Source organism: Etheostoma cragini, chromosome 6 (assembly GCF_013103735.1).
Source record: "Etheostoma cragini isolate CJK2018 chromosome 6, CSU_Ecrag_1.0, whole genome shotgun sequence".
In the NCBI taxonomy this organism is placed as follows: domain Eukaryota; kingdom Metazoa; phylum Chordata; class Actinopteri; order Perciformes; family Percidae; genus Etheostoma; species Etheostoma cragini.
In genome coordinates, this window is record NC_048412.1 from 2,308,290 (window position 1) to 2,330,246 (window position 21,957).

A 21,957-nucleotide genomic window follows, 5' to 3' on the forward strand; every position below is an offset into this window, starting at 1 on the left:
AGCCTTTGCTTTACTGTGAACAAGGGCAATATAATGATGTATTGATATTGTGATATGAGACTAGATATGGTCTTAGATTTTGAATAAGGTAATATGGTAAGTGATGTGTACCTGGTTTTACAGGCTGCATTACAGTAAAGCGATGTCCTTTTCTAGACTTACCAGACTTTTCTAGCTGTTATATTATTTATCTTTACCCACTAAGTCATTACTTTTTCTCTATATTGCCCAGCCCTAGTGTAACATCTGATATATTTTGCTCTGGCTGCTAACAATAAATATGATCTTATGGTTTGTGGTTGTGGCTGCACACTAGAAAACATCTTTAGTTGCTAGAGCCTTCTGAAAACGTGTCCACACACGGGGATGGGACAGTCACATCCTGTTTAAGATCATAATGGGTCTCATGTGGAAGGATTATATAATACAAATCAAGCCTGTGGCGGAGAATGACTTATGCTTGCTTGCATGATGTTCTTAGAGAGACCAATAACCAGGCTGTAAGTGCTTGAAAATAGGTTTTTCTCTCATGCAGAAGCTAACAAAGCAGACGTTGTGGGTTGATGATTTTCCGATACTTCTGTTCACGTTGTAGAAGTTATCAAATGTGTATTAAGATTGACAATGATAACCACTGTGTTGCTTGTCTAATATTATACTAATAAATAAAACATGAAAAAAAGCAAATGTGAACACCTTTAGTACTGCCACACAGTGTCTGCAGTGGATTTCCCCCAAAGTGGCTCAGCTGTCTACAATAACAAACGCTCCTGCTCTAATGCGCGCTCCCTAAAGTCGCGGGAGTGCGCACCTAACTTGCTGTAGCCATGGCTACAGTGAAGACTTTAAAGTACAATCACCGTGCCATGGATTAAAGCCACATCTTCGCTTCACCCTGTTCTTTAAAAACACACCAGCTGTTATTATCGACCAGGACCGAGTGTGACAGGTTGACCGGAGGATTTTATTTTATTAACTGGAATCCGTTTTGCTCCGATAGTGCTGTAAGCTAGGAGTTTTACTAAAGTCGTCTTTTCTTGAAGTTGTCCACATCTACTTTTCGGCATGCTTTACAAACCGATTCAAAGAACAGCCGGGGGAATAATTCGTCAAGATGAATGTCTTCTTACACTTCCGAAGTTGTTCAAGAGTGAGTAGACTTTTCATTCTGCCTCTATCATTATGTGTTATTTCACGTTTTTGTTAATTAATTGGTGAATTATTAACTCTAGGTAACGCTAGCTAGCTTGTGTCCTGCGTGTAACGGTTATACTTATCTAACGTTAGCTAGTTCCGAAGGCTTTGCAAGTTCCCCTCCTGGATAGCTTGTAAGTGAATATCTACCGTAGGCTAATTAAATAACAATAAAATACTCACTCAGCAGTCAGAATGACCGATATCTGAAGATATTTTAACCGGCATTGGCACGCACTCACTGCCCAGGAAGAGGAAGCATCTACTTCGCCCCCCGGGTCTCGTTCAAATATCACACATAAATTTAGATTAAAAAAATGAACACTAAATTAACCCCACGACACTAAAACGCATGACATAAGCACACCGAAATAGTACAGACCATTATTGAAACACACTTCAACAAGGACACTAATAGTTCAGAACATCTCCCATGAGCCTTTGTACTCCTTCAGTGCAGAAGTCGTCGATATATGGCGGCCGTTATAGCTAGCTAGGCTTACTTTGCAAATGGATGCTTGTAACATATAGTAAGTTTTTGGGGGTATTAACAAACTACTACCTCCAGCAGATACCCTCCAGTATAGTGGTCTAATGGCCCCTGGAGTCTTCATTACACCGTTTAATTACTACCATGATATGAAAAGGACGTGTCGTTTTGGTGTTGTTCCACTAAGTAGTGTGTCATGGTGAGGTACTGGTTTCACTGGGATGCAGCAGGGCGGGGTGACTCCTCCACTGGAGCAGACAAAAGGCCAGCTGCGTCAAGTTAACCGAGTTTGGCACAATTGCACAGGATATCGGCCGAGTTCACTGTGAAAATAAAAGCATGAGATCTGTCTCAGGTGTCCTCTGCAGGTACAGAATCATCCCATCTGCCTCACACATATTTTGTAGTGTAGCCTCAGTTTTTAGTTCTTCAATTTTACTATTACAATTTCATAATAATAATGTATACTTTAGTAAAATATTTGAACTATTTTATATTCCAAATTTAATATTTGAATGTATTACTTCTGGCTCTATGGGGCAAACCTTTATAGACAAAACGATGTATCTGGAAAATAATTAACAAAGGACTGATTGAAATGGCCGATTTATATGCAGTTGCGGGTTCGGTGGCTTGCTCAAGAGCACCTTGGCAGTGACCAGGAGGTGAACTGGCATCTCTACACCTACCAGTCCACCATACTTTGGTCCGTATGGGGACTTGAACCAGCGACCCTCCGGTTCCCAACCCAACTCTCTACTCACTGAGTTGGTGAGCAGTGGAATTTTTTTTCCATTATTTACAGAATAGGTGTTACCAAAACTATTAGTGTTGTTTACAGAACATCTTAGACCAACAATTCATCAAAACTCATTGCAACAACTAGTCCCTAACGGTAACATTTTACTTTGAAATGTGTGACCGGAAGTCAACCCGTTATATAGCTAGCCTAGCTTGACAGCGCTATCTGAAACCTGCAAAGGGAAAGTCTGGGTGCAGAGCATCATCCAGCTGGGGAGGGCGAGTCGAGATGTTTACACCTTGTGATTTTCTGGAGAAACACTAGCCCCACCGCCGCCATGCCGTAGACAACCCGCCGGCTGTTCAGATGAAGCCTAACGGGGACTCGAGCAGGAAGGGAGCGGGGTGGCTTTAACCGAGGGGCGGAGGATGTACTGGGCTGCTGGCTTCGCCTCTTCCCGGCCGTGTGTGGTAGAACTCGGGCGGAATCACAGCCTTCCCCTCGGGCTGTGCGGCTCCGAGCAGCAGCAGTCTTTGTATGGCTATATCATCGCCTTCCCTTTACAGGACTACGGGGGCATTATGTCTGCTCTGGGATCGGAATCTTGGTGGAAGAAGACTCTGTACATCACCGGGGGGGCCCTGCTTGCTGCTGCAGCCTACCTACTGCACGAACTGCTCGCCATCAGGTAGGAACCACACAGCGTGCCTGATCTGGTCATTATTGTCATCACTTCTTTTAATATTTAGCCCTCAGAGAAGCGGGTCTAATTGTTTATCACACCTGCTAACAGTGACTGATCCGTGCCAATGGACTGGCTCGGGATAAAACCATGAATGGACATGGGAGTCCTTGCGTTTGATGTTATCTCTGTGCAGATCTCGTGGGGGTTGCTGAGGTTTCAGCACCTTGTTTTCTTCTTCCAAGGACACTAGATGGAGATAAGGAAATAAAAAAATAAAAAAAACGAATCACGTGTTCTTGTGCCAGCTCCCGTGCCAGCCCCGTCGGCACCTGAGCGTGTAGAAACGAAGCGCCTCTCGGGCGCTGCGGAGTCCGAGCGACCTTTACTGCACTCTGCCGTCAGGTGACACATCTGGCGCTTTGGAACATTGGAAGAAAACACAATCACAGCTAGGCCTTTACCTTGTAATGATGGCACATGAGAGATAGGACTAATCCCCGCGATGGAAAAGTGGTTCTCTCAGGACTATTGTTAGTGCAGGGAACATGCGTGCCTGCAATGAGGGGATTATTTTTGGCCAGGCCAGTGCCTGGGAGTAAGTACATTCTGTAACAGTGGCCTGGTAGTGTGCTTTCGCTCCCCTCCCTCCCCCGTGATAATCTGTTTAACCTTGTATTTCATGCAGAAACGCTGCAAAATCACGTGCACGCATCCTCTGTCCATGCCATGTGATGTGTTGTTGGCACAGGGCAGCTCCTCCATGAGACACCCTTAATGTCCGGAGGGCTCTTAAAGTTGCTCTTTGAATAGATTTCAGCCCTATATGTAAACTTTCAGACGCATTACAACGACAGGGATGCCCAGAACAGATGAGGCCCACAGAGTGGACCATGAGAGTTTGGTTTCAGCACCATGTGAATGTGGACAGCGACTTTCAAGAACTGGATCGGTTTCAGCACCACAGGACTGTGGACAGAGACACGACCAGCCCACTTCTACAGTTCCTAGACTGCACATTCAGTATAAGTAGACTGCACACTAAGTTGCCAGTTTATTAGGCACACCTAGCTTAAACTAATGCAGTCTAATACAGTCCAGGCGTTGTACATGGAGGCGTTTTTGTTTTTCACCCTACCCTCTTTGATATTCATCGGCTCGACAAAATAGTTGGAACAGCTGACAGTAGGCTATAAAACCAGTATAATTCAACAGGACCACAAGCTACAGGTAAAGTCCACACAACTGCCCACTGCGCCCAAAAAATACTTTATTAGTGCAAAATAAGACCCACAACGTTTCGGCCAACATTATGGCCTTCCTCAGGTGCATTTAATTGCAGTATCTTTTGTCGTCACATCACATGGTCAGAAGTCATGAGATATGTAAAAAGATAGAATACTATTCAAACATGCAGTAGATGTACAATATTATCCAGATTGGGCAGTTAACATGGATGTCCTTTGTGTTTTACTTTGCAAAATGATGCATGTGGTTGTTTAACAGCCTCAAGTGGGTGGGACTCTGATAATTTAAATTTACATCACATGTGGTGTGAGGCGGGGCTTCTGATGGAGGAACCCTGGGTGCTGGGAAGGTTAAGAACTTGAGGTAAATGGGGTGGAGGAGGGTCGCATTAATTTGGCCTGAAATGACGATGGACAACAGCAGAGAGGAGAACACATTTAAAGTTTGAATGCAACAACGCGAAATCTCACAGAGACTGTGGCCAAATCTGGTTAACAATGCAGCAGATTAGGTTGGGAGAGAGCGAGAGAGAGAGAGAGAGAGAGAGAGAGAGAGAGAGAATGTGAAGCATAGTTATCTTCTTGAGTGATCCTACACTGAGCTTCATAACATTAGAGTTAAAGGGGAAGTCAGTGTGTGCTTTGATGGAATTACTCTCGTTTTCATCTTTAAATGGAGGCCTTTTGCACCACTCAACTGGGTATAACAATAATAATAATGTAATAATGTATACTTAAGTAGTCCCGCAAGGGGAAATTACAATTATTTAAATTTTTTCTTATTTAGTTTTTATTAGATCTTACCTAATCATGTCACAACCCAGAGACATGTTTTAGACAAGTGTTGATTTACCTTTATGGTCATTTCAGAGGCTGTAGTTTTGGCTGTTGTTGAATCATACTGGGTTATTCTGAGAGGACCGTTTCTATTTTTCCAAGCTATTTATTTATCCCCAAGGGTGGACAAAATATAAGCAACAGTTTTAAGAAAAGCTGTATTAGAAAGCACCATATTTAGCCATATACAGTATATATATGGCAAGTAGGTGTATTATTAAACTGGCGGGTAATTGTATTATTCACTGATAAGATCTGTCTGTCTGCCTGCAAAGTGATGCTAATGCCAGTTTGTAAAGTCTCCTTTTACCCCTTCCTGTGTGCTGCATAAATAACTTATGGTGAGAAACAGGGAGCCATGGCTTTGGCATTATAGATCAAAGATAGTTGTCTCCTTAATGCTGTTAACATTAGTCCCTTTTGGTGGCAAATTGAGTTTCTTTCATGTATGTTAACCAAAATAAAATTATTCATCATCATCTCAAGTAATTTAACAGTCAAACCTTTTTGTTGTATTTCAAACGAGACAATGTCCTTTTGATTTGATTAAATAACAGGAAAACACTGAAAACATGCAGAACGGCTTCAGGGAGACAGGTCCACAGCAGTCCAGGGAAAGACTGACGAGAAAAGACCACAAGTTGTTTGTCTTCAGACATGAGACACGGGGACTTGTCCTTAAAACCGGAGCAGAGTGACAGAGGTGTCTGTTAAGTTTTGTTGTGGAAGTGTCTGGACAGCAGGAGAGGAATTGCTTTGGAGAGCGAGTCTTGTTGAAACTAAATTAAAACAGGTGGGCCAACTGAGTCAAGGTTTAGAATTGGGTGAGATTTAATTAATAGCAAGTGGGAAGACAGTTTTCACGGAGTTAACGCGGTAGCAGTTAACAGTAGCATCCCCGTCTTATATCCTGTTTCCCCTAGAGGAGAAAATGACGTGTTTTGCAAAACGCGTCTAATCTTACAGACACGTTGGAGCCTGTTCTGGACCGTGGACTTGCTTTGATAATAGGTAACACTGAATAAATGTCTCATTCAGACGCCATGGCATTGTCCTTGGAGAAAAAAATGCAGAGACTAACAGAGTGTCTCTTTCAGGTAGGACACACAGGGAAGGGATTTTAAGAGTCATACAACCTGAAAAGCAGTGTGAATAATAACAATAATAGTACATGCATATCTTAGAAGGATATATTAAATTTAAATTTCCCCATTACAGTTTGTATCAATGCTATTGTTACTATTGTACCTACACAACGTCAACAGGGTTAAAGATATCGAAGCTTAAATTCCTCCCTGAAGAATCAGCTGTTTGTTTCCTTATCAGCGGGGGGAAATCCCTTTAACATCAGGTCATTACTGCTTACTCAAATAATAATGATCATTTTGAATGTAAGGTCGTATATAAGGTTGGTTTGCGGACAGCAGATCAAATAAAGTTGTTAGTTTTAATTATACTAGTTAAAACTAACAACAAATAAGAACAATTTCTACATGTATTCAGTTATCTTATGTGTCCTCTGTGTAGGAAGGAGCAGGAGTTGGACTCTAAAGACGCCATCATCCTGCATCAGTTCTCCAGGCCTAAGAACGGCGTGCCCAGCCTCTCACCTTTCTGCCTCAAAATCGAGACGTACCTGCGCATGGTGGACCTGCCCTACCAGGTGATGCTCCGCACACCGTCTCAGAGTTTGTAACACACAGAGTAGTCTCACATTGCCAATGGGAAAATAGCGTCAGGAAGGATCTTGTTTTGGTTGGACATGTGTACATTCAAAACTTGTTTCAGTCGTCCTCTTCATCCTTGCCTGCTACCTTGAACTACCCCGTTCTTCCAATGTTTATACAAAGCAAAACAGCTGTTGCTTCCAGAAATGTAACACACACTTTCTGTGTTTGCTGTTTCACTTAAATGCATATCCCATGAAGAGGCCATCATGCTCTTAATTAATGATAACTGGGCTTATTCATAGCCTACTTCATTGTCATTCATAGCTGTTTAAGTAATATATTCGTTGACCATTTGTTTCCAAACCCTAACTAAGCCCTTTCTACTAGTGATCTTTTATCACTGATTGCATTGGGGTTTCCCTTCTCAAATGAATTTATCGGAATACTTTTTAGTGACCTGAACAGACAAACGATCCATGATCTGAGCTTTCATTTCCTCAAAGGCAGAGCAGGATACCCAGGGCTCGGTTTACACCTATCGCCATTTCTAACCACTGGGGGACCATAGGCAGGCTGGGAGAACTCATATTATTGCTAAAAAACTTCATAAAGTGAACTTTTCCTGCCATGGGACGTTTAAGCTCCATACACAATGGATCCTACAATTCCCATAACGCTATTCAATAGCACACAACATTAGATCCTTTATGTCTTTTAAACGTCACACCTCCAGAGCTTGAGAAGGTATAACAAAACTGGTATAACAAAAATGTATTCCTCATGACCAGTAAATTTGACTCATTGTTTAAAATCAGTGGAGTGACCTTTTAAAGGATCCCAAACCACAGGTTGGGAACCAGTGAAATATACACCATTTCAAAGTCAGCAACAGGAAAACATTGCATGGCAAATTAGGATGTCCGTCTACAAAAACCTGCTCTGTTTGCCTAGAAAATGAATGTCTTTCTCAAATGAAGCTGTTTCCCTCTGCAGAACTACTTTGATGGGAAGCTGTCGCCGCAGGGGAAGATGCCCTGGATCGAGTACAACCACGAGCGGGCTTCAGGGTCAGAGTTCATCGTAGACTTCCTGGAAGAGAAGCTGGGTGTCAACCTCAACAATAACCTCACACCGCAGGAAAGAGCCGTGTCCCGAGCCATCACCAAAATGGTCGAGGAACACCTGTACTGGTAGGGGACTCATACGTGTATGGAGTGTTACACTAGTTACAGCTGGTCTTTGCAAACCGGTTAATAACTAGGATTCCTACTGTTCCAACCTTGTTTTAGTCCCCAGCAAATTTAATGGAGAAGTCTTATTATTAAGTAACTTTTAGCTGATTTTAAAGGACAAATACAGCCACTTTTACCAAATGTGATGTACTAAATTATGCTTTTCTACTTTCAAAAGTAGTTTTAGTCATGCAACAGAAAACTCAGTTTGGACAGATAGTCTAGCTAGCTGTCTGGATTTACCCTGCAGAGATCTGAGGACCAGGTAACCATAGTCCTCAGATTGGACAGATAGTCTAGCTAGCTGTCTGGATTTACCCTGCAGAGATCTGAGGACCAGGTAACCATAGTCCTCAGATTGGACAGATAGTCTAGCTAGCTGTCTGGATTTACCCTGCAGAGATCTGAGGACCAGGTAACCATAGTCCTCAGATTGGACAGATAGTCTAGCTAGCTGTCTGGATTTACCCTGCAGAGACCTGAGGACCAGGTAACCATAGTCCTAAGAAATCCACCGGAGATTAGAACACCAAAACAAAGAAGGAGGAAGGTAGGGGACATCTGGCCGAAATGAGGGACGTCTGGTGGAATTCCCAGTGGCACCGAAGCAATCACGGAAGTGGAATGTTCTCCATATAGACCACTCGATGTTATGTCATTGACAAACAACGACGGCAGATTTATTTTAGCTAAAAAAAATGAATAGAAAAGATATACTGGGATCTTTTAACTTTTAAGTATTATTTATGCAGCCTTTCAGCCCAGGCTGACTGTATCCTCACCGTGAGTGCAGTGTTTTCAGGCGCCCTTTGCTGTGGTGAGTCATGCCAGTACCTCTGGGTGAGTAACATGCCGCTGCTAGGAAATCATTCACCACTCCTGACGCGGCCACAAGGGCTCCGAGTGTTTTCCAATAAAGTACAAGCTCAGTCTATATAGTCATTGGTTTAAATACGGATGTGAGATTGCATCTTTTGTGTGTTGTAAAAATGGAATTCCTTACCATTTCTCCAAAGCTCTAGAGGTCATGCATGTAACCCACATCCTCCCTCTCTGTGTCACCTCCATGCTGTCTTTCCTCTGCTCCTCCACCCACCCCGTGCCATGTTTAGACTCACATATTGACTTAATGATTGAATTATTTATGTCAGGGAAGGGCAATGTGTTGTCTTGGTTGCTCTTTAAAGGGCTAAAGAGCAACTGGCCAGCAGCAGCACTGAAGGGTGGTTCATACACTCACCATGTCCCATGAGCCCTTCTGATCGATGTTGCTATGGAAATAAGATAATGGGAAACTAAAGAACTAGCAGCTGGGGTAACTGTGCTTTATGTTTTATTATGCTTTCATTTGTTAGAGCTAGAAGTCAACAAAGACCAGTGTTGGAAGAAGTTTTCAGATTCTTTCTCAAGCAACAGTACTAATACCACGTTGTAAAATACTCTGTTACAGTAAAGGTCCTGCATTGAAAATATCACTTAAGTAAAAGTATGTGAGTATCATCACGAAAATGTACTCAAAGTGTTAAAAGTCCTCACATTTAAGAAACGGAAACGGTCAAAATGCTTCTGTCAATCAACCGTATTTAATCATCAACTTTTTACTACTTGTAGGCCATAGTATCAATGGGTAGTTTAATTTATTATAAAACATCCTATTTTATAAACTACAGTTCTAAAGTATTAAAGCTGTCAGATGAATGTAGAGGAGGAAAAAGCACAACAATTCTCTCTGAAATGTGGCATGAAAAGTAGAAAGTGGCATGAAAAGAAAAGAATCAAGTTAAGTACAAGTACCTCAAATGTGTACTTAAGTACAGTACTTGAGTAAATGTACTTAGTTACATTCCATCACTGACAAAGACAACTAGCCTTTCAAAGAGTGTATTATATTTTCAACAATTCTCAATTAAACCTAAACAGCTAATGGAAGTCCAAACTGACTATAGGATGATTTCTTTACTGTGTGACAGTAAGTCGCGTGGTTATGACACAACTGTTAGCTTATTTATACAAAAACGTTTTCTATGGAGCCATAACGGAAGGTATAAGGTAATGGAGCCATTAATGCATTGTCGTGTTTCTTAGGAAATAAACAACGGACAAATAGAGTCTTTAAACGCTGTCAAAATGTCGCCAAAATGAATGGGAGTCAATGGAATGCGAACGGCGGGTGATGGCTCGCCCACATCGAAATGGCGCCATAGGGAGCTTTGCTTAGATGGGAGAGGCTTACCCCCTTGGAAGAAACCCACGCAAACACGGGGAGAACATGCAGACTCCACACAGAAAAGCCCAATTCGCCTACGGATGCTAACCAGCTAATTGTAAATGCTAGTAAAACTTCCCCGTCGTGTCGTTTGCCTGTTGCGCTCTGCTCGTCTATGTTCATCCATCTATCATAGTAATTAGGATCATATTACGCTGGAGCCTTCTTCTTCTGTTTCTCTGTCAAGTACTCCAGCCTAGTCTTGAAATGCCGCCATCGTTTGTCGTTGTATACAGCGTTAAAGTTAAGTGACGATGCAATGAGGACCGATGCCGGGCTTGCGTCACTCCCTTAGCCCTCCTACCAGTTCCTGTGGCTGCTTGGCCAGTGTGAACGCAAATGGAAAAACTGGTTTTGGGGGAGAGTAGTTAGTAGAAGTGTTTAGAAGTGGACTGTTCCTAGAACTACGTTCCTGGAACGTCTTGGTTGGAAAAAGGCTAGACACAGAGAATGATCACCTGGCTGCAGTTACACGCAGTTCTACGCAGCTTTTTAGCCTCTCTCTAACCCCCTGTATTGGTTTATGACCCGTAAACGTCGCTCTCTCATCATCCCTGTTTCCAGCAGCAGCTGTTTTCAGTGAAAAAGCTTTGATAAAGTCATTGTACAACTACCGGCCTAGAACCAAACGGCAAGCAGACAACATTTGACATATAGCTGGTGACCATAGTGGAGAATTTAGCAGCTAAAGAAACAAGACTCCAAATGAATGAATTGCTTCTGCTGGATGTGTAAATACACAAATGTATAAGGGGATATTATTATACTGTATATAATACTTTTCCCCAGTGGCTAAACTAATCATTACAAACTATTTTTTTCTCCAACATTTGTATTGGTCAAAACCATAAGTGGGAAAAACCTTGCAGAAAGGACAAAACACAGACTATATCCCCATGCATCGCCTGAGTACTGTACGCCCTTAAATTGATTTGACATTCTACTCTGCTAAGCAGGGTCTTTTTAAATCTTAAAAGAAAGGACTGTGTACCCCCATGGGACAACAGATAATGTAACAGGAAGTAATAAATGGCATGATGTAGGTCAGATGCTTTAATTTAATTTCCATTGTGCGTCTGGTCAAAGAGAGTGATCCAGAACAAATCAGGCTGGAGACAGAGGCCCCTTCCATGCTTTCATATGAGCTGTGGGAGAGCCTTAGTCTTTATTTCCAGCAAGGTGGTGTGAGAAAGTGCAAGTGTGTAATGATAAATTAGCTCAGTCTTGTTAGAGCGTACATGCACAAGCAGCTTGGCTGGAGCAGAGTCTACAATGACTGTACTAAATAGCAGGGACGGTTATTCCTATAGCTATATTTAGTAAGGAGATAAATGCAGATATAACTGTCTTGTATTGGTTTAATGGTCTGAAACTAAAGGAGGGTATGCAGATAATTAGAAGCAGAGTTAGAGAGGGATTTTGAGGATTTGAGTTGGGTTTGCTGGCACACACAGACAGGTCTACTGTCCGTCTACTGCTATGAGACAAATCTCTACTTGATGGCTCATGTAGCTACTCAGGTTTCCTTCTTTCTTTCTTCTTCACACAAGTAAGACAGAAGCTAAATGACTCAACAATGAGGCCAATAATTGGGTGTTTTTGTCCACGGGTTTTTCAATCCAAATCGGTAATGGAATTTCTGGGGCGTGTGCAATGTCACCTTTTCTTCTCAAACCTATTTCTGGATGAAAGGCATCGACAGTCTCCAAGCTTTTCCTCATGTACACAACAGCAGCCTGAACGTTTTACTGGCTGAATATATGATCTTGTCTCCCGGTGGCGAGGTGAGAACAGAATGGCTGATAAATGGGCAGTGCGATGGAGGTGGACGGCACACTTTTATTGATTAGGACAAGGTTAATTATCAATAGACATAAGGCTTCGTTGGTAGGACACAGGGGCTGAACCTCTGATTATTATTGACACCTCTGTGCACCCCACATGTTTGATTCATGACAGGCTCAGTCGCTTTATTTTTATTCAACTGGAATAGCTTATAAGGAATTGCGTGCCAGCACGAAAGATGATAATATAGATTGTCATCGTGAGGGCTGGGTGTTGTTAATGATTCCTGAACGGATTCAATTTCAATTCACCACGTCTTGATTAAATATCGATAAGTTTAGGGAAATTCCAGCTATGATACCAATGTAGCCTGGATATAAACTAGATTCTCTGGGAACTTATGCTGTCAATTGTGCAATCAAGAAGCAACCCGCAAATATTTTTTATAATGTTCCATGTTTATGTTAACATTAACAAGTGGGTAGAGCTAGCCTATCAAAATAAAGGCGCAAAAGCCCCAAAAAAATAATCTTAAAAAAAAGGGTCAATACTAAACACACAGTATCTGGAACAAGGTGAATTATTGGCTAATAGAGATGTTTTGATGGCTGAATCTAATTGATTCTCTCTCACTAGAAATGGGAATGTTGTTTAATTGGGAAGTTGCAGTTACATCTAGAGCCGAAAACCTACATCAATTTATTCGCCCATGTTACATCTTCAAAAGATCAAAAGGAAAAGCAAGAACCCCTTCCTTCTTAGTGAGACTCTACTCCTGACAAACTGCACGTGTGACTGCGACTCATTCTGGGTTCAGAGAGCTGTGATAGAAGGAGTTTGGTGCCAGACCATTCCTGCTTTGACACAATCAGGTAACTGGTGTGCTTGTGCGTGTGTGTGTGTGTGTGTGTGTGTGTGTGTGTGTGTCTGTGTGTGTGTGTGTGTGTGCTCATAGTGAAAGACATATCAAACCATTTTACTTTCTTACACCATGTTCGCCAGATGTTGTTATTATCAATGAGGAGTCCAGTGAGGTGGACTTTTTGGAGATCGGCTGCACCTTTGATTTTTTTTTTTTTTTTTTTTTATTGCTTCTGTGCTGTATTCTTTTAAGCTGTGAACTTTGAACATAATTTCGTATTACAGTGTGCTGTGGTATGACAATAAAGACATCTTGAATCTTAAATACCAACCACTCCTAAACACTATCTCAGAGCTAGGCTACAGGTACAGACTACTCATTTTCGTATTCAGCTGGTACTAAGAGGGCTGCAACAACTTGGGATGGCCAAAAAGAGGCTCAACAGCCTGAATAATTCAAGTTTGTAACTGATTTGACAATATATTCTAAAGCATTTCTTCTTCATAAAACTTTGAATTGCAGTTGTGTTTGAAAGGCTCTGTGACCCTAAAGAAACCTGTTTTGTCATAAAGTCTAAAGCTACATGAGACTCCTTAAAACCTCCTTAAGACACTTTTTTTCACTTTTTCCAATGTTCTTTGACGGGGTTTTTTGGCCATTTGGAGCATTTGGACGTTTTCTAACTTTTCCAGAAGTTCTTTCTCACTTTCTACAATGTCTTTGTCAATTTTTTGGGGACATTTTTGTGGTTTTTCCCTACTTTTCTGTCACTGTTTTCACTGTTCATAAATCTTTTTTTTTTCTTAAAATCCTATGGAATTAAAACACCCAAATTCAATGAAAATAGTGAACTGATCAGTTATTTAACTTGTGAGGAGCGTTGTATGGAACCATCCACGGTATTTTTTAGAATTTGCTTGAAGGATACCCAAATTTCTGATTTAGAAACCTTTTGAAAATGGGTCAAATTTGAGAACAAATACCGTGAGGATTTCACGGTATCCCGCTCCTCATTTGTTTTGGTGGCGTTACGTTGTCGTTTTAGGTTAGGCCCGTTTCTTAAAATAATAATAACTATAATAATAATAATATTAATAATCTATAGTACTGCATCCACATAAAATGTAGATATAGTTGATTGTGAAACAATAAACATGATCTTGACTCTGAACTCCAGAAATAAAAAAACAGTCCTCAACTCATGGCTAGCTGTCTTAAAAGTGGCTAGCGGTCCATTTTCTAAAATGCAAAATGTGCTTGGATACAATAAATGAGGAGGGGGGCTCTTAAGTCTTGTTGCCCAGGGCACATGAAATTGTTAATCCGGCCTTGCTCGGTGTGATAATGTAATGTTAGTACTGAGTGTTTTGTCTAGATTTTATCTGCTAATGTTAGCTACCTACCGTTACCTTGAAACCATCCAGATGGTACCATACGTACCTGAAACCATCCAGACGGTACCATACGTACCTGAAACCCTCCTGACGGTGCCGACGTACCTGAAACCCTCCAGATGGTACCATACGTACCTGAAACCATCCTGACGGTGCCGTACGTACCCAAAACCATTCAGACGGTACCGCACGTATCTGAAACCATCCAGACGGTACCGCACGTACCTGAAACCATCCAGACGGTACCATACGTACCTGAAACCCTCCTGACGGTGCCGTACGTACCTGAAGCCATCCAGATGGTACCATACGTACCTGAAACCATCCTGACGGTGCCGTACGTACCTGAAACCCTCCTGACGGTGCCGTACGTACCTGAAACCATCCAGACGGTACCGTACGTACCTGAAACCATCCAGACGGTACCATACGTACCTGAAACCATCCTGACAGTACCGCACGTACCTGAAACCATCCAGACGGTACCATACGTAACTGAAACCATCCAGACGGTACCATACATACCTGAAACGATCCAGACGGTGCCGTACGTACCTGAAACCATCCAGACGGTACCGCACGTACCTGAAACCATCCAGACGGTACCATATGTACCTGAAACCCTCCTGACGGTGCCGTACGTACCTGAAACCATCCAGATGGTACCATACGTACCTGAAGCCATCCAGACGGTACCGCACGTACCTGAAACCATCCAGACGGTACCGTACGTACCTGAAACCATCCAGACGGTACCGCACGTACCTGAAGCCATCCAGACGGTGCCGTACGTACCTGAAGCCATCCAGACGGTACCGCACGTACCTGAAACCATCCAGACGGTGCCGTACGTACCTGAAACCATCCAGACGGTACCATACGTACCTGAAACCCTCCTGACGGTACCGTACGTACCTGAAACCATCCAGATGGTACCGTACGTACCTGAAACCCTCCAGACGGTACCATACGTACCTGAAACCCTCCTGACGGTGCCGTACCTACCTGAAACCATCCAGATGGTACCGTACGTACCTGAAACCCTCCAGACGGTACCATACGTACCTGAAACCGGTGATTTAACGGCAACACTGTTGTTATACGCAGTTTAACAACAAAACGCTGAGTGAACAATATTAGCTACATAGGTAGTAGCCCGCTGTAAGGTTGAGGATGACCTCATATAATATTTAAACTGCTCTATTACATACATGTATATGTCTTGGCAATGAAATACATTTTTAAATTATTATAGGCTATTTTTCAAGCCGGTGCCTGTTTGCTGTCTGTCTTCTGGGTTAAAATGGAATTACAGGTTCTTGTTGTTGTTAGGGTCTCAGATTTTGATCAAACCTTGTATATATCAAGAATGTGTCCCAAAACCAAGGCCTGTAAAATATTTCTGATCAAAGGTTAGATAGCATGCACAGTCTACTTAGACGGTGATATATTTAGAAAATGAAACTTGTGTTTTGCTTAAATAGCTGATGCTTCTGCTATTATGAAACACCATTTTGGCTGTTTGTAGCTTTATGTCTTTTAATGTGACAAAAACACTAAAAAATTATTTTGACTATGAATTGGTATCTAATTTAGGGTGTTGTAAGTTACTGAAAAGCTTTAAAATGGACCTTAAAAGTGCTTGAAAAGTGCTTGAATTTCACCTTGGAAAGGGTGTACGAACCCCAATCTGTATTATTTGTGTCCTTGTACCATTTTCTTTATATCGACATAAATGTTTGTGTGTGTGTGTGTGTGTGTGCGTATGCGTGTGTTTGTGTTTGTGTGTGTGTGTGTGTGTGTGTGTTTGCATGTGTGTGTGTTCTTACAGGACAATAGCCTACTGCCAGTGGGTGGACAACCTGGAGGAAACCCAGAAGCTTCTTGCGATGAGCGGTCCCCTGAGCGACACCCTGAAGTGGCTCCTGAGCCACCTGAACGGCAGCATGGTGCGCAGGGAGATGTACGGCCATGGCATCGGACGCTTCTCTAAAGAGGAGGTCTACGCTCTGATGGAGAAGGACATGAGGACGCTGGCCACACTGCTGGGTAGGAAACAGGCTGTGTGTGTGCATGTTAGAGGATGGATGCCCGACGGGACCCGACGGTACCCGACGGGCCGGGCCGGGTTCAAACAGATTTTTAGAAAGGATGCTCGGGTTCGGGTCGGGCTCGGTCACATCAGCACGGTAAGGCACTGACCATTTTTTTGTGTAAACTCATTCTTTTTTCCTGTCTTTAACTTTTGGGTTTTTATTTCTATTGGTTTGTTTTTTCTTTTTTGCTTGCTTATTTACTGTTTGGGTCTTACTGTATTTTACAAATTTTTATCATGTGAAGCACTTTGCTACTTTGTCTGTAAAAGGTGCTATAACTATCAAGTAAACCTATTATATTACTTTCTCAGCAGCGGCAGCAAGGCATTAAACTAAACATGTACAGTATATGTGTGAGTGAGCATCTCTTATTGGGGCGGCTTTTCAATACAGGTTAAGCAAGGTATTTATTTTACTCAGATTTACTGACATAATCCCCCACATATGTTGTTAATAAAAGCGTGCTTTCCACACAAACAAACCTACATGTGTCATTAGTATGAGAAACAAATGCGATTTTAACTGTGTCGGTTCTAGGGTCGGGCTCGGACATAAATATCTTAATGCCTGTCGGGCTCGGACATAAATATCTTAATGCCTGTCGGACGCGGGCCGGGCTTGGACAGAAAAATCCGGCCCGATCCGCACTCTAGTGCATGTGCATGCATATGTGCATCAGCATTCCTGATGCTTTGTCTCCAAACATTTGCCATTAGGAGCCACTTAGCTCATCCATCTCTTTTATACTATCTGATAACAGAGTTATAACTGATTTTATATTTGGGATAATATAATTACATGCGTTTATTGCTACGGTACACTCACCTTAGAGACTAAAATATATTAAAAAACTCAGTTTGGTGGATAAGTTTGGATACATTTTGCAACTTTTCCAAAACAGTTGCTATGTTTCTCAGGAAATCAGAAGTAAATACTAGTGACAGCCAAAAGAAAAAAAATGAGTCAGGCACAGGAAGTCATTGACATGTTGATGACAATGACATCTGTATCAAGCTAATTTGTTATGGCATTGCTAGGCGGCCAACGTGAAAATTGTCTGGCAGTCTAATGTTGCCTAATGAAGCTTTAGACCCAGCCAAATTATTTCATAATACCTCTGCACAGCGACATGTCCTAGGATTAAAAGCCGTATTAAATAATATCAATAAATAATTACTATACATGTCATGTAATTAAGTATTTCCTTACACAAATCGGTCATTGCCTGTGTGTTTGTTCTTAGTGAGGTATAGTAGAGATGCGACAGGGATACAATATCTGTGTGCAGACGGGAACAAAGAGTACAAAAAGTGATTTGCATCGATCTGTTTGTGCCATTTCAACGAACAACCACTTGTTGTAAAATGGAAAGTTATTCCCAGAGTGAGAGCATCAAGGCACTCAGCTTCTCTTGTAATGCTTTCCAGACTCAAGTACCAGAAGTGTGAATAGAAAATGTGTTGCTGCTCAAAGTGCAGGTCTTTCAGCTTCAAAATGTTGTGTTAAGCCTGAGTGTAAGAGCCTTGATTTAGCAAAAGTCATATCTAAGGCCACAGATACTTAATAATATCAACTATTTGTGCTTGGCCTTATTGTAATTTTTTCTGTTTTATTAAAGGTGTACTATAAGTTCCTACATGGTTTCAATGTATTTCAAATCACAGGCATCTCTCCTTAATCCGCTAGCTGCCCGCCCCCTGAATACACAGTCTCGGGAGACAACACAGGGGTCATAAATGTCCAAAGAGACACTAGGGGCACAGGATAGGCACCAACACAAGAAGCCACGTTCCAACCACAGTGTGCAGAGTCGATTGAGTAGTGTGAGTTGTGATTGGCTGGAACGTGGTTCCATGTGACTGTTTGACGTGTACGACCCCTATGTTGTCTCCCGAGACCGGGCTTTTTCCCAGTGTATCCTGGTTGGTTACTCATTTTTAGAAGCTCAACTCAGTTGAAAAAAAATTGAAAACATGTTATAGTATATATTAAAATCCACATACTTGTGTTTAGGAGGGAAGTAAACTACCAATAATCAATAGGGTGACTGCAGTGTACACACCTCCAACTAACCTAAGTGTAGTAACACCTTGTGCCATCACTGAGAGACAGAAGTAGGCTACTTGAGTTCATCTGTGAGGGCTTTGGGAGCCTACTTCTGACATGGAACATTGGGAGCAATTAATAAAGGGGTTTATTGCTAATTAACCACCTTTTATCTTGTTTTATTTCCATATTGTTTCAAATTTAAAACAAAACTTCAAAAATAATATCTCTGCATCAAAACTTGAAATTGCTGTTTTGTTCTCTGTCCTGTAGGAGAAAAGAAGTACTTTATGGGTTCTAAGATGTCGACGTTAGATGCTACAGTGTTTGGGCATTTAGCCCAGGCTATGTGGACTCTGCCCGGGTCCCGGCTGGAGCAACTCATCAAAGGTCAGTGGATCTGGGAAGTACTCAGACATAAGTGGAACTGTATATTATAAATATTAGCTAATTGAATTAATTAATAGATACTGTCTCTTCAGTTTGATCTTTTGCATTAACCTGTTTTGCAGTATTTAAGTACCCTGGGTACTACCCTGGCACCCTTTTGGGTCTGGATTTCCAGGCTAGTATTTAAGCATAATTAACATAATGATTTACAGTTGTACTTGCTGCTTTGTCATAGATGTATTTGTCGGTTTGAGCCACTAGATGGCATTGATATTCAACTTCAAAACTATGGCTTTGATTGTTGCTTTCAGATCTTGCACAGATTTGGGAACAAGTCTCTTGTCGTTAAGAGAGCCGAATCAGAGCTTGTAATGTCACTGATTAAGGTTCTCTGTTGTTTTGATACATCATTTGTGATGAGAGGGCTCATATTGAAAAGATAACACAAAATATGCCTCCTAGATGTATTGTCTTCCTCTGTATCAAACTCACAGTGTTTGAACTTCACCTGTATACGCCTGTGCATGTGAACCTGCTGTGTCTGATGTCTCTGCAGGAGAGTTGATCAACCTGGCCATGTTCTGCGAGCGGATGCGAAGGAGGTTCTGGCCCGAGTGGTTTGTGGATGTGGAGGATCTTTACTATGATGGAGAGAGTGAGAGCAGTGGCAGCGGCGGCGGCGGCTCCCCCACAGGCTTTGGCGTCTTCTCCAGGACTGACACGCTGGACGACAGCGACGCCAGCAGCCACTCGGCGGGACACACACACTCCCCCGACTCTGACCGCTCGCTCTATGACTCGGACGTGGGCACGGGATCTGAGAATGACATTCAGCTGAAGGAGGAGTTAATTCCCGACCTGGAGGTCTGACCCGAGAACGGTCGTGATTGGCAGACGAATTGAGACTGACAGGAGACGAGGACTGTGTCGGTTAGCTTAAAAAACAACAACAGGCAGTCTGGACAGGTTTCTAGACAGCAGCTCTCACAGCTCTCCTACACTTCTAATGCCCACTTTGATAAACCTTACTGATGGACCGCCTGGGTATTAATATGCAGAGCATACAAACTGAACCTCATAATACACATACCACTGTATGGTTTACACCTCCTGTAACACCAGAACTGTCGCAGTGGCAGTTTCTCTTTGCCTTATTTGTCTCGTCCTCAGATGCAGAAGCTGGTTTGAAAGGTTAACACAAAGGAAACATCTCCTGAAAAGTGCGGCGGCAACGGAAGAGCGGTCTAGACAAGGCAGGTGGCACTTCACTTGCTATGAAACGATGCAACTAATCATCACTCTGCCATGTGTCTTAACGCACAAACCCATCGGAACAGGTGGAGATTGATCATGTGGCTGAAAGGAACAGCTGCTGTGTCTCGGCTGTAAAGCATCCATGTGCTGGAGAAGAAAACACAGATGACATTTAGTGCTAGTCCATGCTCTAGGTTGATCCTTTATGCTACTGTGTGTGAAAAGAACCTGTATCAATACATAGGGCTGGGTACCAATACCAGTCATTTTTAGACGGAATTGCCCCCTTAGGACCGATTTTTAGTAATTCAAAACCAAATTCCAATACTTAAGGAGCAAATCTTACAGCGTGCAGCATGCTTCTGCCATACACGCTGTTTAACGTTACACATCGTAAAAGGTGAAGCTGAAATATAAATTAAAAGATTTGTGCAGTAATGTGAAATTTCTTTACATTTGGATTTTATAAAATTGGTATAAAAGAAAGTAACATTGAGGAACCGGTATTGAAATCCCAGTAATGGTATTGGTACATGAATCAAAACACCCAGCCCCATCAAAACATGATGTATGTCTCCATCAGACCACAACCCTACATGCAATCCTAGTCCTATGGAATAGAGGCCAGAAGGAAAGAGGAGCAGATTTGTGCCTGTTTAATTTGCCGGTTTTTATCCTTATTCTCTCCAGGTTGAAATGATTTGCTTTGTTATTGGGCAAGTTGGAGCTTTAATCATTGATTTCCATATCTCTTTGGTTTAATAAAGTACTGTAATTTGTATATTTGACCACTAGATGTCAGCCTGATGCTTCCACCCTTTGGACCAGCAGTCCATTTAACACAGCAAATTATTTCTCCCTCAGTCCTAATGTTTTTTTTAAGATACTTTTTGGGGCATTTAATGACAGGACAGCTGAAGAAGTGAAAGAGGAGGGAGAGAGGGGATGACACGCAGCAAAGGGCAGAGTCGAACCTGGGCCCGCTGCGTCAGGGAGTAAACCTCTATATATGGTGCCCCAGTTCTAATCTTTAATATTGCGGTTTCCATTCATACGTGACCTGTCAGTCTGTGTGCAGGTGTAATGTGCATTCATATGCATACTTCGTAGATGCATATGGATATGCATCCACACACTGACTGAGCGCAGCAACAAATCAGCCTTAGTTCTTTAAGACTAGAGAAATGGGTGAAAATAGTCTTTTTTGTAAAATTATTTATCATCTGTGCCACTTTACTTTTCTTTCTATAAGATCTTACGTGTCAAATATATATTTTGTTAAACTTTTGTTTTCTTATTGCTCTCAAAGAGAGATGTTATTTTGCACTAGTGGAAATGTATTTTCACCTTATTTCAATGGGAGCAAACTGCTGTGGAGGTAGAGGCCAAAGGAATGGGAAACATAAATGTGTGTATCAGTAGTATAGGACGTTGAGTGTCCTGATAATAATAATAGGTGAATGTCATCAATGAAATAGTTGATAAAGTCTTTGCAGAGACAGTCAGAATACCAAATACATCGCTAGTTTAACCCTTGTTGTTCTTCCCAACTGCCATTATCTTTTGGCGCTTTTTCCAAAGTTTCAGCTTTTTTTTCTTTAAAGCTTTAAAAAAAAAATCGTAGCCAATACATTTTTTTTCAGCGCTTTTTCTCTTTTTTATATGATTTTTTCCGAGGTTTTTGGCCCTTTTTTAAAATGCCATACAATTCAATAGAACAACTAAAATTTGATGAAAGTAATTCATTTTTCCAGGCATCCATATTATTTT

General features: G+C 41.9%; 1 protein-coding gene across 3 annotated transcripts; it reads left to right on the forward strand.

The window, feature by feature from the left end:
• Positions 1-204: 204 nt before the first annotated feature.
• faxcb (failed axon connections homolog, metaxin like GST domain containing b) lies at positions 205-19,871 on the forward strand. 3 transcript variants are annotated; one of them, XM_034874062.1, is made up of 7 exons: positions 205-1,150; positions 2,993-3,114; positions 6,720-6,855; positions 7,856-8,052; positions 16,233-16,450; positions 18,817-18,933; positions 19,490-19,871. In XM_034874062.1, the coding sequence occupies exons 1-7, from the start codon at positions 1,115-1,117 to the stop codon at positions 19,801-19,803; spliced, it is 1,140 nt and encodes a 379-aa protein (XP_034729953.1). In that variant the 5' UTR covers positions 205-1,114; the 3' UTR covers positions 19,804-19,871. The 3 variants fall into 3 exon arrangements, with proteins under 3 accessions (XP_034729953.1, XP_034729950.1, XP_034729952.1); XM_034874059.1 differs by having other exon boundaries at positions 2,638-3,114; positions 19,490-19,803; XM_034874061.1 differs by lacking the exon at positions 205-1,150 and having other exon boundaries at positions 2,855-3,114.
• The last annotated feature ends 2,086 nt before the right edge of the window (positions 19,872-21,957 follow it).